The sequence below is a fragment of the Peromyscus californicus genome, unplaced genomic scaffold, assembly GCF_007827085.1.
Source record: "Peromyscus californicus insignis strain IS unplaced genomic scaffold, ASM782708v3 Scaffold_12__1_contigs__length_115047231, whole genome shotgun sequence".
NCBI lineage: Eukaryota > Metazoa > Chordata > Mammalia > Rodentia > Cricetidae > Peromyscus > Peromyscus californicus.
In genome coordinates this window covers 3,103,313-3,120,028 of record NW_026294413.1, presented here as the reverse complement: position 1 = coordinate 3,120,028, position 16,716 = coordinate 3,103,313, and the positions used below count along the sequence as shown (strand labels likewise).

The following is a 16,716-nucleotide window of genomic DNA, read 5'->3' as shown; positions in this document are numbered from 1 at the left end:
GTCTGGCATAACACAGGTTCCATTCACTCTGCGGTTTGGAAAAGACAAAGCGAGCCAGAGCCTCCCAGGGTCCTTCCAGCGCCTCCCTAGTTCACAGACTCCCTTCTAAAATGCAAATGTCCTTTGGCAGCCACCAGTCAGCTATTTATGTCATGGTGTGACTTTTAAAAACAGATAAAACCTAACATCTAGCTGAGATCATTCACACACTGACACTGTTAAGTTCTGACAGTGAATAAAAGGGTATGGGGAGGTGGGGGACGCTGAGCCCCAGAGGGTGAGGGGCAGGGGTGGGGAGGTGGGGGACTCTGAGCCCCAGAGGCTGAGGCGCAGGGGTGGGGAGGTGGGGGACTCTGAGCACGGGTGGTGGGTGGTGGCCACCCAGAGGATGAGGCGTGGGGGGTGGGGGGCTTCTAAATGCCAGGGTGTAGACATGGGGAAGGAAGCCAAGGAGCCTCCAGGCATCTTCCCAAATCGTTTCCTGTCCTTGAAGTGTAGTTATGGCCTCTCTCCAAGGACAGGTCCAAGGCACCACCCAGACAGGATTTACTCTTCAGTCCTGCTTTACTGGGACAGAACTCATTTCCCAAGTATAACTGAGGTCACTGTTTCTAGGTCCCGCCTCTCCCTCACTGACTGGAATGAAACCACTAAAACTGGGTTAAGAAACTGTTTAGTCTAAGTGAGGCGTTTTAGATAAAATAGCCCCCAGATGCCTTTGATAAATCAAAACTCTAGAGTCACTAGTTCCCTGCTACAGGCCCCTCACTCCTGCCTCAGTCTGAAGAGAGAAGAGCCTCAGCCTTGGCGTGGGATGGGAGATTTCACGGGAGCCCTCAGCCCCTTCAGGCCCCCTGGAGCCTTTCCTCTGGGTTTTTCTTATGTGTTAGGAAACAGCAGCAGATGCTCCCTGGGAGAAAACTAAGAAGAACTATCAAGTTCCAAGAACCTGCTGAGACCTTGGGCTGACCCAAACTAGATGAAGATGAGACCAACACCAAGCATGGCACCGCATGGAGGCATCTGCAGGAGAGAGCCAGGGGTCACCTCAGGCACCTGCTGCCAGGCAGGCAGGAGTGCAGGGAAGCTTCTGGACTTTCCCAGGTGCTCCTCCCAGAGGGCTGGACTTTACCTGGTATTCATGTTTTTCTTTTTCTTAAGCAGGGATTCCAACTTGGAAAAATGATGGGGTCTACACAAGCTGGTTCTGTCTCTGGCATCCAAACTCAACCAAACCACATGCATGTGTCTCCCTGATTTGCAGCATGGCCACCTTCTGCATCAGAGGACCTGGCGCTGCCATCTACTTCCAACATCCAGCCGTCACGTAAATCTGAGCTCTACAAGGTACCCTGACATTCCAGAGGAGCTTGAAGTTTTTATCCTAGGCAGGCCTCCGTCTCTGGCTGATGGTGACCCCAATCCAAAGTGACAGAAGGGACCAGCCCCCATCCAGCCCTGTGCAGGCTTCAGGCTGGAACACGGACTGTTAAGCCCACAAGGCTGTTCTTGTCATTCTGGCTGGCTCGTCCTGCCCCAAATACTGAACTTCTCAGCATTCCTCAAGCAACCCAAGAGCAGGCTGTCCACTCCCCCTATAGCCTCCTCCACACTTGCACGCTCACATCCTGGGCCCTTGCGTTTGTCCCTCAAAGCCCGGCTCAGACAGCACCCTCTGCTCCTTTCCTGCTCTCCAGGCCAGCAGGTGTGCACAGACCTTTTGATCCCGTGTGGAATTTAACAGTTGTTTCCTTGGATTCACGTCTGTTTCGCACGCTAGACCAGGATGGAGTCCTGCTCAGCTGCTGTCTGGGTTTTTCTCACGCATCAGCTGTTGACAGGTTCATTCACTTCTGAATACTTCTCCACACGCCTTGACCAAGCTTTTACACACTGCCTTCATGGCCCGGACGACGGCATTGACAGGCACACTCCGGTGGTTAACCAGCTGGGCTTAGAACCAGACATTGGCCTGAACTTGGCCTTCTTATTCAGCTAGCTGCAGGACTCTGGATGGCTTTGCCCTTTCCTCTGCTCCTTGATCTCGCCATCTATAGAATTAACATAGTCACAGTATGCAGCCCATGGTGTTATCATAAGGATTAAAACAGTAAACAGAGGCACAAAGGCCTCAGAGCAGGGTGGCAAGTAGTCAGCTCTCAATAGATGTTGGCTTTTCTGATGGAGGATGGAGGAAGTGTCAGAAGACAGCTATTCTCTCATCAGTCACTCCACTGTCGGGTAGAAAGCCCTTCTACAGGGCAAAGGGGGGTCTCTTCAGATCCTGTGGTGCCCAGAAGTACACTGCACACACAACATACTGTTAAGTGTTTCAATGAATCAAGGATGGTGGCCTTGGTGAGGTGGAGGCAGCGGATTAAACACACACATTCTGCAAAGCTCCCCAAGCCATGCACTAGTCCACAGCACCCTCTCCGCACACATGCAGCAGGCCGTGCCGCACCTCTCTGACCCTGACTCCTCAGCCTTTTCCAGGGCTTGCACTCCTTTCTCAACCCTCTACCAGGCCTCACAAGCTTCTGTGGCTCCCTTGTGAGACATCACTCATCTCTCTGCTGGGATCCACCATTACACCACTATACTGAGGATGCCTGCAAGTAAAACCCCCCCTTTACACACACACACACACACACACACACACACACACACACACACACACACACACACACGGCAGGGGGTGGCACCCTGGAGATAATCTGAGGCAGAACCCTTTCTCTTCCTTCCTCTCTGGATTACCTGCCTAGTCTCTGGAACAGGCCACTGTATCCTGTCCCTTTGTTAGAATGATCTCATTAATGAATTTCCCCTTCCCTAACCCACCAGCTACTGTGCAGCCTGAGTGATCTTTTTAAAACAGGAATCTGACCATGTGTTTCCTCGTTTAAAATTTCCAGGATCAGTCCTGGAATCCCAGCCCTTGGGGGAACCAGGCAAGATAATGCACAGTAGTATAGGCTCCGGAGCCAGACATTGACTCCAAATAGTAACGATAATCTTCGGTATATGATTCTCTAAGATACCAGAATAAAGACCCATTATGGTCTTGTCCCTGCTTCCTTCTGCAGGCTCTTCAGTCACTTTTCTGCCTCCACCTCTGTCTTCCAGCTCGATGAGGCCCCGCCACACTGTGCAGTAAACTAGAAGCTCTGGGAAGGTCTCGGCTTCCTCCATGTCTCATCTGAAAAGGGTCCTGTCCTTCCCTTCAATCTCCTGAAGTTCTTTGCCAGGACTCCAGTGGGCTCCCCTGTCACCCAGCCTCACTCCCATGTCGAGTCCATCTCCCCACTAGCTCTGCCAGCTGTCAGGAGCCAGCATCTGGGGGTTCTTCCACCACATACCACCCTACGGTCATTTGATAATTGGAGAAATTATGGAGGTCAGTGGCAGCGATTTGAGGCACTCTGGCAATAGCTCTTCAAAAACAAAAGCACAAAGAAAAGGTAACTTCTAAGACCGGCCCTCTAACAACGCTACCTATTTCATAGCCTGGAAAATACACAGAGATTACTAAAGACATGAAAGGGTAACGGTATTCAACTTGTGGGCTACAGCCATCCTCACTCATCTCTGAGAACCCTAGAAACAAACTCTCTCCCCAGAGGTGGAGCACAGGCATGACCTTTCCTCAAGAAGAGAGGAAAGCCAGGTATATATGAATATAATCCCAGCACTTAGGAGGCAGAGGCTGGCTCAACACCAGCCTGAGCTACATAGGACAGTCTCAAAAGACTGAATTGAAAAAGAAGAGCAGAGAATGGGGAGGGAGAGGGAGGTGAGGGGAAAAAGAAAAAAAAACCTCAACTGGCAACTAGTTCTAAATGTCCCTCCCTGTAGGTTCGTAAGTCACAGCTAGAGTTCTCTAAGCTGTTTTTCATCAGCTAGAAAAGATATTGCTTAGAATATATCACTAAACCATCTTTAGTAGAGGTTTCTGATTGTTAACTGTTATTGGAAAAATAGTAAGACAGCCTTTCATTCAACCTTTTAGTACTAAAGTTGACAGCAAAACCATATAGAAATACATACAAGCACAGCCATGCACACTCGCACACAAATGTAAGATCTGGGTGAGTTTGACATTAACCATCCTTAGACTGCATAGAGCTATGGAAGACATCAGCATTTACCCTGTAAAGACGTAGAGTCCCCGTCAGAGGTAGGGAGGGTGCTGTCCCTGTGGTTATGCGTCTGCGTGTGTCTGTCTGTCCCTGTGTGTCTGTCTGTCCCTGTGTGTACGTCTGTCCCTGTGTATATGTCTGTCCCTATGTATGTGTGTGTCTCTCTGTCTGTCCCTGTGTGTATCTATGTGTGTCTATTCCTGTGTGTGTGTCAGTCTCTGTCCCTTTATGTCTGTCTGTCCCTGTGTATGTGTGTGTCTGTCTGTCCCTATGTCTATCTGTCCCTGTGTGTGTCTGTCTGTCCCTGTGTGTGTGTGTGTGTCTGTCCCTGTGTGTGTGTCCTTGTGTCTGTCTGTCTGTCTGTCCCTGTGTCTGTCTGTCTGTCCGTGTGTGTCTATCTGTCCCTGTGTGTGTATGTGTCCCTGTGTGTGTCTGTCTCTGTGTGTGTCTGTCTGTCTGTCCCTATGTCTATCTGTCCCTGTGTATGTGTATGTGTGTCTGTCTGTCCCTATGTCTATCTGTCCCGGTGTATGTGTGTGTGTCTGTCCCTGTGTGTGTATCTGTCTCCGCTTTGGAACCGCCTCTGACACCTCTGTTCTTCTCTGCTGACATTCCTTTGTTAGCAAAGACAGGAAAATGGAGACACAAACCAAGGCTACTGGAGGATGCAGCTGCTGGAATGGAATTTTTCCTTCATCAGACTGAACCAGAAATCCATATAAAGACGAGTGTGATCTGCCTTATGAACAGGATATTTCCCATGAAAGGAATTTACAAATGCCTCACTTAACCCTTAGCTCCTGAATTCCAGCCAATACATGCTTTACCCGACCACTTAACTTATATGTCAAATATGTCTATAAACTTCAAAAAAAATTACTTAGTTCAGCAGCTTATGCAGCATAATCTATTTATTCTAGCATTTTTTAAAGATTCAGTTATTTATTTATTTATTTATTCGGTGTGTGTGTGTGTGTGTGTGTGTGTGTGTGTGTGTGTGTGCGCGCGCATAAATACATGTGCACTATAGACGTGCAGATGCCTGAGGAGAACAGAGGGTGTTGGGTTCCCAGGAACGGGAGTTACAGGGAATTGTGAATGACCTAATGTGGATGCTGGAAACCCAACTCAGGTCCGCAGCAGGAATGGTAAGCACTCTTAAAAATGAGCCATCTCTCCAGTCCCCCGTTTATTCTGTATTTTTAAAAAACAAATTAATGTATTTCTCTCCAAATTAATTTCCATTTTTCTGTAATGCAATTAAACTGGCAGTTGGATAAGAATTTTGCCTTCTCTGGTGCATGCAGGACAATAACAATGGGTACAGGGTAGGCTTTTAAACAGGAGTGGAGGTAAGCAAGAAGGTATCAAATCAGGACCTCAACCAAGGCGCATATGTAAGTATATTCGAAGCCCACTAAAACAGAGGTCAGCAGCCGGGCGGTGGTGGCGCACGCCTTTAATCCCAGCACTTGGGAGGCAGAGCCAGGCGGATCTCTGTGAGTTTGAGGCCAGCCTGGTCTCCAAAGCGAGTTCCAGGAAAGGCGCAAAGGTACACAGAGAAACCCTGTCTCGAAAAACCAAAAAAAAAAAAAAAAAAACAACAGAGGTCAGCAAGTTTCTGTGAAGGCCAGACAGTGAACTTTCTTAATCAACTAGTAAATATTATGGGTCTCTGTCATAATCACAACTCTGCCACTGTTAAAGCACCACAGACAGTTATGTAAAAAGACACTGAAACCCAAATGCTGGTGAATGTCCAATCTCAGGTAGCCAAGAATTTCTACACATGAAAGTCATAGGAACAGCTGCAGAGAAAAAGGCTGGTATGTTTTTCATCCATAGCAAAACTGTTAGTGCAACAAGTCATAAAGAAATTAAACAGGCTGGCGAGACGGCCCAGCAGGTACAGGCCACCACGCCTAACAGCCTGAGTCCAACCCCAGCTCAAACACAGTGGAGGAGGGAGCCGACCCCTGCAAACTGTCCTCTGACTTTCACATGTAACGTTTGCACGTGTGTGCACGAGCATGCACACATTAAATAAATGCAGTAATTTTAAAAAAAATAAATTGAAATTAAAAGACAAATAACCAATAAAGAGTATTTGAAATCGATCTAAAAAGATTGAGTTTTAGTGATGTACTGTCTATCTCCCAAAAATGTTTACCACAATCATACACTAAGCCCTAATGCTGTTGCTGAGAATGGGATTTCAATCAATCATCAGTAATAAAGTTAAGACCACTTCCTGTTCTTCCAGAGGACCTGGGTTTGGTTCTCAGCACCCATGTGACAGCTCACGACCATCTGCAGCTTCAGTTCCTGGGGATCCCATACCATCTCTCTAGCCTCCACAAGCAGTGCATGAATGTGGTACATATAAATACATGAAAGCATAATATTTACAAACATAAAATAATAAGCTAGGCAGCAGGTGGGCACATCTTTAATCCCAGCACTTGGGAGGCAGAGGCAGGCAGATCTCTGAATTTGAGGCTAGTCTGGTCTAAGAGTGAGTTCCAAGACAGCCAGGGCTGTACACAGAAACCCTGCCTCAAATAATAATAATAATAATAATAGGAAAAGAAAAGTCCTTCTTGCCTTGATAAATTCACTTTTATGAATCAGAACTACAAAAATAACTGTATAGTCACACAGTACTTTGGTGTAAAACTTAATTCACAACAATCTAAATGTATACCAAGAGAAGTACCTAAGCAAAATATAGTATATGCATAACAATGGCTGTATGCGGTGTATATATTGAATCATGTTTTAAAAGATAATCAGGCGAGCCGGGCAGTGGTGGCGCACGCCTTTAATCCCAGCACTCGGGAGGCAGAGCCAGGCAGATCTCTGTGAGTTCGAGGTCAGCCTGAGCTACCAAGTGAGTTCCAGGAAAGGCGCAAAGCTACACAGAGAAACCCTGTCTCGAAAAACCAAAAAAAACAAAAAAAACAAAAAAAACAAAAAAAAAAAAGGATAATCAGAACATAGAAATCTCTTCTAATAAAATAGAAGTGAAAACAGCATAAGAGACTTCTAGCATATTATCCCACTTCAGTATTTTCACATGCAGAGAAAAATCATTACAAAACAATATACCACATCCTACGCCTTAATGACTTCTGACCTTCGGGGTTATGGGTAGTTGTCTTCCTCTTTATTCTTCTCTTTAATCTCTGAGCTTCCTACAATAATTACATAGGCTCAATCTGAAAACAAACGTAACTTTTAAAAAGCAAGGAAGCCAGAGCTCCTCCCTCAGGCCACGGGACCACGCTGTGGAAAAGATAAGGGTGGAGAGAAGGATCAAGGTCCTCACTCGTCTGTTGACACTCAGCTTTTCCGTGTTTCTGCTACTCTTACCCTCTGGATGTCCACGAAACAGCTATCCTAATCCCAAAGGGGAAGACCTCCCAGAGCAAACGCATTCCACCCCCTCAACGGAACATTTCAGAATTCTCCTAGGAAATGGAAGAATGCTAATGGTCTTGCTTCCAGAGGCAGAGGCAAAATCAGTGCTCAGTTGAGCCCCGGCCAGATGAAGTGGACAGAAATCCAAGTCTCCGCAGTCTACGTAGCCGAGAATCCCATCAACGGCTCAACGGAGGGCAAAAGTAAGGTGCCCACTCGGTGTCACAGCAGGAGGGGAACACAAACTTGATACCTTGACGAACATTTTTAAACACTATTATAGGGGGCGGAGACAGGAGCACACGCCACAGCACACGCGTGGGGGTCAGAAGACAACTTTCACGAGTCATTATCAACTTGTACCACTGAAGATATTTAGCAAATTCTATACTAATAAACCAGGAAAAACTTTGAAAAAATTAATTCACAATAGATAATATAGAGTTGCATTATCCCAGTAAGATAATGGGACATAAATAACATAATATAATAACAAATAATATAAATAACCAAAGAAATTCAAGGGTCTGGGCAATGGTCAGTCAACAAAGTGCCTTCAAGGGGGACTTGAGCTCAATCCCCAGAAATAAAACAAAAATGGCAGGAGCACTTGTACTTATACTTAGCACTGAAGAGGGGCACAGGGGCTCACAGGCCAGTCTGGCCTTATTGGTGAGCTCCAAGCCAATGAGAGAACCTGTCTCAAATGAGGTGTAAAGTGTTTCTGAGATTGACACCAAAGTTTTCCTCTAGCTGCCACATGTGCAGGAGAACATGTACACACAGGAACACAAACACACACAGACACACACAGACACACACAGACACACACACACACACACACAGACACACACACACACACACACACACACACACACACACACACATCAACAGCAATTGAGGACCGGTTATTTTTTTTCTCCCTCTGTGCCTTTTCACACACAGACACACACACACACACATCAACAGCAATTGAGGACCGGTCATTTTTTTTCTCCCTCTGTGCCTTTTAAGCAGTCTGCCTTTGTATTACTCCCTAACATGCAGCAGCAAGCATGGTTCTAACTGACCAGCCTCTTTCTCCTCAGCTATAATCATCAGAAACAGAATATACCACAGAATAACACATTAGGTTTTCAATTTTTCCACAGTTCCAGAAAGGAAGTAAAATATGGCTGTGCCGGCCATGAGCGAAATGGGACTTTCTCAGACCACAGAAGCGGAATCCTCAATGCTATGCTGCAGTTTAAGTCTTCACTCTGTGGAAGGCATAGACTAACTGGCTTCCTGGCCAGCAAGAACCTGTGCAGCCCTCACATTAGCCTACCAGCAACATCGATGCGAGCAGCCCCACAGCTGCTTCATACCCAGCACAAACAAGCAATCAAGACAAACTCCCCAATGTAGTGAACTAATTCATCCAATTTCTTTGTAAAGCAAAAATCCTTGAGGAAAAATCTATACTCAAGAATGAGATCTATCCCAACTCAATCTCCCGCATCAACTGTGCTAGACTCAGCAGTCAACATTTATTTAAATGGATAAGGCTGGGGAGACGCTGGAAGCAGAGGAACTGAGTTTCATGCCAAGAACCATGTTTTAAATATAAATACACTGGTGTGAGATCCTGTCTCAAAAAACAAACAACGAAGCAGACAGAGCCTAAGGAACGCACCTGAGCCTGCTCTCTAGACCCCACATGCTGGTCCACACACACATTTACAGGCACTACAGCACACACGTGCAGCCACACACACCAACACACACACATATATATTTAAGTGGGATATATTTGAAATTCAATCATTCTACACTTACCCGATAAGTTCATTTTCCAGGGCACCACCCTCCATGGAGCTGATTCCTCATTGTTTAAATAGAAACAGAGCCTTCCAGGAGAGGCCGCCCACACACCTCCACTCCCGATACCCCCCAACCTTACAAAGCTGAAGACGGCACTCGGAATATCTGTGCTCAGCTTCACCATCCTCCCCATGATCACAGAGGCTTTTTCAGCACTGTATAGTTCTCTGCTTGCTAATTTACATGCTGCCTTCTTCCAAAAAGTGACTCACACTCATCATAAGATCAAGATAAGCAGATGGGGCAAAGCATACTGTCATAAACGACGATCAGGAAATAAGAAGCGAGACTGAACAATTTAAGAATCCTGGTAGTTCCACCTGTCAGAGCGGCGAGGGTCAAAGGTCTCTCAGGAGTTTGAAACCATCAGCTTGGTACCAATTAAAAACCTTAAAAAAGCCGCTGGCAGCGGTAGCACATGCCTTTAATCCCAGCACTCAGAAGGCAAAGGCAAGTGGATCTCTGTGAATTTGAGGCCAGCCTGGGCTACAGAGAGAGTTCCAGGACACCCACAGCTACATAGAGAGACCCTGTCTCAAAAAAAAAAAATTGAAATGGTGATGCATGCCTTTAAAATGGCACTCAGAGCCGGGCGGTGGTGGCGCACGCCTTTAATCCCAGCACTCGGGAGGCAGAGCCAGGCGGATCTCTGTGAGTTCGAGGCCAGCCTGGGCTACCAAGTGAGTTCCAGGAAAGGCGCAAAGCTACACAGAGAAACCCTGTCTCGAAAAACCAAAAAAAAAAAAAAAAAAAAAAATGGCACTCAGGAGGCTGAGGCAGTTGGGTCTGTGAGAAATGACCTGGTTTACAAAGCAAGTGCCAGGCCAGACAGACAGACCCTGTCTCAAAACATCACAAATGCACACACACACAAACACACACATGCATGCACACTCTTATGCTGTTACTCAGGAAAGCACAACCACTCAGAATACGGGGAGAAAGAAATTCTTTCAGGGCTTGCCATAAAAAGGACACCAAAAAACAGAAAAACAAACAAACAAACCCCCAAACCCAGCAACAAAGCAATCACTTACAATTAGCACTTAACTTAGGATGCAGACAGTGTCCTAAGAGCCTTGGACAAGTCACTCATTTACTTCCCCGTGGTAAGTGCCATTTTAGTAAGTACCTGTATTCAGCAGAGGAGAATGAGGAGCAGGGAGATGAGGTGAACTGCCCACATCTAGTAATGCACAGCTAGTAATGGATTTGGGTCTTAAAAACTGAAGGCTGGCTCCAGAATCACAGCCTTTAAAAATTATATTTTATTAATGTATATATGCATGTGTGTCTATGTACAAGCATGCACATGTGTATGTGGATGTTTAACTAGGCCAGAAGAGGCCTCAGAGTCCCTAGAGTTGGAGTTACGGTGAGTTGTGAGCCACAGGATGGGTGCTAAGAACCAGACTCTGGTCCTCTGCGAGAACAGCAAGCACTTTTAACCACTGAGCCACTGCTGGGGGATGTCTCTCTGTATGCTGTGAATATGTGTTGCTCTCATTGGTTGATAAATAACGCTGTTTGGCCAATGGCAAAGCAGAATAAGGTTAGGCGGGACATTCAAACAGAAGATGGAGATGAAGAAGGGTGGAGTGAGGAGAGATGACAACCCACCACCCAAGGAGCAACAAGATGCCAGCAGACCGGTAACGCCATGGCCACATGGCAACATATAAATAGAAACGGGTTAACTTAAGATGAAAGAGCTAGCTAGCAAGAAGCCCGAGCCATAGGCCATACAGTTTGTAATTAATATAAGTCTCTACATGTTTACTTGGGACCAACCGAGCAGATGTGGAACCGGGCGGGACACCGGAAAATTTCCATCTTCATCTCTGTAGCATCACCTTGATGCACTACCCTGCCTCTCACTGACCCTCAAGCAAATCAGACTTGTCACCACCCATCCTTACAGTGAGCATCACTTTCAGTGTGCTTCACTACAGATGGGAGAAAGCGCAACTTGGCTCAGAGGAAGAAATTTCACTGAGACCAAAATGAGGCTGTGCAGGCATGAGGCTCTCTGGCTGTTGGGCAGATACCAGGGATACCTAGTCTCTAGGATTAGGGGCCCTCAGGTCTTCAGCCAATCCCAACACAAACAGCATACGCCCTCCAACAAGGTTTGGTGTGCACTGAGTGGTTAGGGTGAGGTGGCATTCTAAGGTAGGGAAGTTCAGCTGTCACCTGCTGACACTTCAGGCAGAGTCACAAGCTGGAGGCATCACCAGAGTTACACCCTCCCTGGCAAGGACCCACATGGTCTAAAGCTTAGGTCAGGCTGCCTTTACATGGAGGTGACACAAGGGAGTGCCCACGGGCAGGGCTTGCTGGGGTGCTGCGGGCTAACATGGGGCATTTATAGATGACTCACTGAGACCCAGGAGAATACAAGCAAGAGCCACACAAGACCTGGATGGCAATGTCCCAGGAGGCCTCCACGGCCAGAGTGAGGTGAAGCTTGAGAAGGACAAAGGGAAAAGTGAACAGGTGTAACAGAGGAAGTATGTGGTGGTGGGTGGTCCCACCGTGGAGACCTCTGTATGGGTTCTGCATTTGAGTCTGAGCTACTGGAAGGTCCTAAGCAGAGGAATACCATGGCCTGACTTTCATTTCCAAAGACTGGCTCTGCCTGACGTGTGTGAAGGGGATCTGGGAGCACGGACAGAGCTGGAAGCCCACTGGGGTCTTTGAACTCAGCAGCATCTTGATGGCCAGCCGTGGCTCACATGGTACAGGAACAGTGTGTCAGAAACCCAGGCTCTGAGGTCTGACAACACGAGAGGCAGGTTACTACTGTCCTGTGCAATCAAAGGAAAAGGAAAAGCAGGCGGGGTCTCTTCAAGCCAGGCAAACCAAACACAAGTCCCTGAAGCCCAAGGAGCACAAGCCTGCAGCACGAGGTGGGAGCTGACCCTGGGTGGCCCAGCTAAGGTCCTAGGCTGCTTGCTGACTCTGAGTGGGTGATGGGGCAGAGAACAGCAATGAGCTAGTCCTTCTAATCTGCTATTCTCCAAAGGACATTTCAAAATGCAGCAGAGCTTAAAATATTCAACAGTTAATATAGCACCACTTACAGTCCGTACCAAATATAACCTGACTTCCAAGCTGCTCTGACATCTCACATGACGCTCTCCCTTCTTCCTCCTGAGTCTTCCGAGCGCTAATCACATAAGCCCCTCCACAAAATGCATCCCCTCCCTGGGCTCCTGCAGATCCAATCCCAAGGTGCATACAGCGCACCGACACCCCCTGCTCACACGGCAGCTTCTCCCTGGCGCTGAAGCGCCCCTGCCTTTCTGTGTGCCTCGCCCGACTGAGCAACCGCCAGCAAGGCTCACACAAATTCTCACACACACTTGTCCCCACTCGTTTCGACAAAAACTGTGGTGGCAACAGAAGGGAAAATGGCAAGGCATCCTGAGGGAGGGGGTGACCAATATGTGCTTCCTCACAGCCTGCTGTGGAAGAGGAGGTCACCGAGAGGCACACCCATCTGTGACTCGACGGCTCTTCAAGCACAGACAGAACACAGAAGCACCGGGTCAAACTCAGCTCTTTCTCACGACCCTTCACTCATAAACATTAGAGTTGAGTTTTAAGAAAATAATATTATAAATATTTGCCTCATGTCCAGTACAGTTTTCTTTCATGATCCCTTTACATTCCCTGAATGAGAGCACTGACCACAGCCATTAGTGAGACAAGCCAAGTAAAAGGCTAAGAAATAAAGAGGCTGAATAATTCACCATTACTAGGAAAGGGGGTCACATGTGATTGTCTCAATGTGCACTTTGCTACATATCATTGCTAAGACTATTCCAGGACCCAGAAGCCCATAAAACTGCCTTAGAGAACTAGTCTCATAAACACCATCTCCCCTGGCTGTGCTTGTCTTCATTAATACACAGCATCCTCACACACCCAAACAGGTGCTTCAGATTTTAAATCTAAGATCACTGGCTACTCATTTATAGAGACAATATGCACATTTATACATATACACACACATAAGCATACTCAAATAGACAAGAGCTGCTTTGCAGCTAAAGACTAGCTTTAGGCTAACACCATTAAGCACTTGTTAATTAAATGACGGTATTTTACCAGGCAGGAGGAGATCAATAGTTCTGAGTCTTCTTTTGACCAACTGTATGCTGTGTATTCAAGGGCATTACTTTCTCCTTGCTGCTTGCACATGTACGAACAGTTTCTCTCAAAAACGGTGCGGATGCCTTTGAAGAGAATCACACTGGTCGTGCAACCCATCCCCAAGGTGTGGACGTTCAGATTTCTAGAAATCTCTACTCCATCTCCACATCAGCTTCCTTGGCTCTTCAGACACAGGCTCCCACTCTACCATCTTCATGACAAGCAGTTACCGGCACCGAACAGAAGGGAAGTGCCAAACTGTCACACTAGAATCCGGTCCTGCCCAACAGCCTGACAGGAAAAAAAAAAAAAACCCAGGCTCCCCGTGTAAGACACGAAGGTGGGTGGCGCAAAAGCAAGATGACACACCTCAGATGTGCCAAGACCGTGAGAGTACCGTTGTTCTCCGGTGAGCTGCTCCCCTGCTACACAGAGAACACATGTGCAGAAGATTAACCTGGGGCTGGTGGGAAGTGCTGGCTCCTCCGATTTGCCGGGGATTGCTCTGAGCCTCACAACCTGCCCAAAATGAAAGAGACAGTGCCAGACAGCCACCCTGCTGCAGATGCGGCTGAAGGCACAAAGGATCCTGTGCTGTGGGAAGTCACTCTCCCAGAATGCTGCGCCCAGCATCTCTATTAGCAAACATCGCTCTCCTTGACCCAAATATGCTGCCTGCTTAATCTTGCATCAATGAGGAAACACTGAAGCCAAGGGGAAGAGGGAGACGGTCTAAAAAACAAGTGGAAATGCTGAGATGACTGCTGCTATGGAAACACATGTAAGCAAGCTTCAAACAACCTTTTACGCGTACGGCTAACAGCCTGCTGCAGCCAAGCACAGGAGAACACTCACGGCTGCGTGATCCTGACTTCTGCCCACCTCCGCTCTCCACTGGAGAGGGCTAAGCAAGTGTGCGCTGCTTAGATGGATTCCCCTACCCCTGGTATCAAGGATACAAATGAGAACACAGGCAGAGAGTTGCCCCATCTGGCTGGCCATGTGCCTCTAAAGCAGCACTCTATAGTCTGCAAAGGCAGGTACTGCCTCGGTCACATTCACAATCAGTGTTAGTACTTTTGATCCACAATACAGGTCCTTCCACCACAGATCAACTCAATGACACTACAGTACATCATGTGACTCTTCGGGAAGGGCTAGTAGCTAAGCTCTCCACTGACAGAATACTAAGTCGACTCCTGCCATTCCCTGTGGGGAAGGCCCTCCCACTTACAACACTCATCTAGAAAATGGTCGCCATTCTTTTAAGAGCTGTGCAATATTCCTGACCTAGACAACCATTTCCATCTATAGATTTCAAAGCTAACCGATACTGAAGTGGAACAGTTGAGTACCTGGGGAAAGGAACAGAGAGCCATGTGATGGAGTAAGGGGAGTTACAGTGAACACTGTCTTGTCACGTGATCCCCAAACACCTACACATCTTGTTGAGCCACCAGGTTGGCTCAGAAAAGCAAAACCCTGCGCTTGCTCCCTCTCTGGCATTCGTATAAAAATGCATCTAAATAGTCACATAAGGCTAATGAGGTATGGCCATGTGCACAGAACAAGGGCTCTGTGGGATCTAGACTGGCGTGCCAACCAGGAGCTGACGGGATGCTCAGCAGACAGAAGTGCTTTGCCACGAAGGCATAAGGAAGGAGTTCAGATCCCAGAGCCAGTGTAAAGGCTGAACAGTGGCCACATGTATCCCAGCACTCAGGAGGCAGACAGGGGTCCCAGGGTAGAAAGGCCACTGCATGTAGCTGTGAAGCTAAAGCCTGCATTGCTTTGGAGAGCCCAAGATGTTGGAGATGCCAGAGTCGTGGGATAACTCCCAAGAGCTGCTAACCTGGAGTGGAACCAGCCCAAGAGAAAGAAGTGTGTTGCAATCAACAAATCTGAACAGAATTGAAGACCTGGAGAGAGTTTGACATAGGGGTGGAGATGCAGAGTTTGGAGTCTGCCCAACTGGCTTTTGGTCTTGCTTTGGTCCAGTATTTCCTTGCCATGCTCCCTTCCCTGTGTTTTGGAATGGTAATGTATATCTTGTGACATTTTAAGTTGGAAGTATGTGATCTGCTTTTTGATTTTGATTTTTACAGGTGATTACAGTTAAGAGATTGCTATGCGTCTCAGAAGAGACTTTGGACGCTGAAATAAGTTTGAGATTGTTACAGACTATGGGGACTTTTGAAGTTGGACTGAATGCATTTTTGCATTATGATGTGGCTATAAGCCTTTAGGGGCCAGGGAGTGGAATGTGCTGGTTTGAAAGAAAATGGCCCTTAAAGGGAGTGGCACTATTAGGAGGTGTGGCCTTGCCGGAAGAGGTGTGTCACTGTCCGGGCGGGCTTTGAGGTCTTTTGGGTAGCCGCTCACCCCACAGAGGCTGGGCAGGAGGATCGTGACGTGGAACCCCCCTGAGCTACCCTGAGATAGAAGGGAGGAAGGAAAGAGGGGCGGGACTAATGCTTACCCACCTAGGGCCGGGGAGCTGTGCTGACGGCCATGTGGCTGGCATTCCGTAGAGTAATGAAAATGTCCCAAACTGGAGTAGTACCAATACATAAGCCATCCTACACGTGACCCACCGTCTGTGTCTTTCCTAACAAGTAACTCACACTAAGGATGACTCTGCACTGAGTGCAAGCACGTCTGAACTCCGTTTCTGTTCCGTGTCCCATCTGGGCAGGTGAATCCTTGATACCAATAAGAAGCTAAACAGCTTAAGTACCCCCAGACCCCAGATGGCTACCAAAAGATCCCAAGCCAGCGTCCTGTCCCTCACCTACCCCAGAACCCCTTCGGGAGCTGCCCTGTTTTCTCCCCCCAAGAAAGATTCATTAAGAAAATTTTTAATTAAAAAAATTTCTTATGGGCTGGAGAGATGGCTCAGAGGTTAAGAGCACCGGCTGCTCTTCCAGAGGACCGAGGTTCAACTCCCGGCAACCACATGGCAGCTCACAACTGCCTGTAACTCCAGTTCCAGGGGATCTGACACTCTCACACCAATGCACATAAAATAAAGTTAAATAATTTTTTTTAATTTCTTACATACAGTATATTTTGATCACATTCTTTCCCCTCCCCCACTCCTCCCAGATCCTCCCCACCTCCCTCCCTCTCCACCCAA

The 16,716-nt window shown here is 47.5% G+C and overlaps 1 protein-coding gene across 11 annotated transcripts in view; it reads right to left on the bottom strand.

Annotated features, from left to right (window-relative positions):
* Dock9 (dedicator of cytokinesis 9) overlaps positions 1-16,716 on the bottom strand; it is a 278,642-nt gene that overhangs the window by 203,225 nt on the left and 58,701 nt on the right. For 3 of the 11 annotated variants that reach the window (XM_052732429.1, XM_052732431.1, XM_052732433.1), the window contains exon 1: positions 13,536-13,897. The exons of 6 other annotated variants lie outside the window; for them this stretch is intronic. In XM_052732429.1, the coding sequence (XP_052588389.1) occupies positions 13,536-13,697 (162 nt within the window). In that variant the 5' untranslated portion in view covers positions 13,698-13,897. Of the gene's footprint in view, positions 1-13,535; positions 13,899-13,949; positions 14,321-16,716 lie in introns of those variants that run through there. 2 more of the 11 variants (XM_052732423.1, XM_052732425.1) reach the window with 2 other exon arrangements.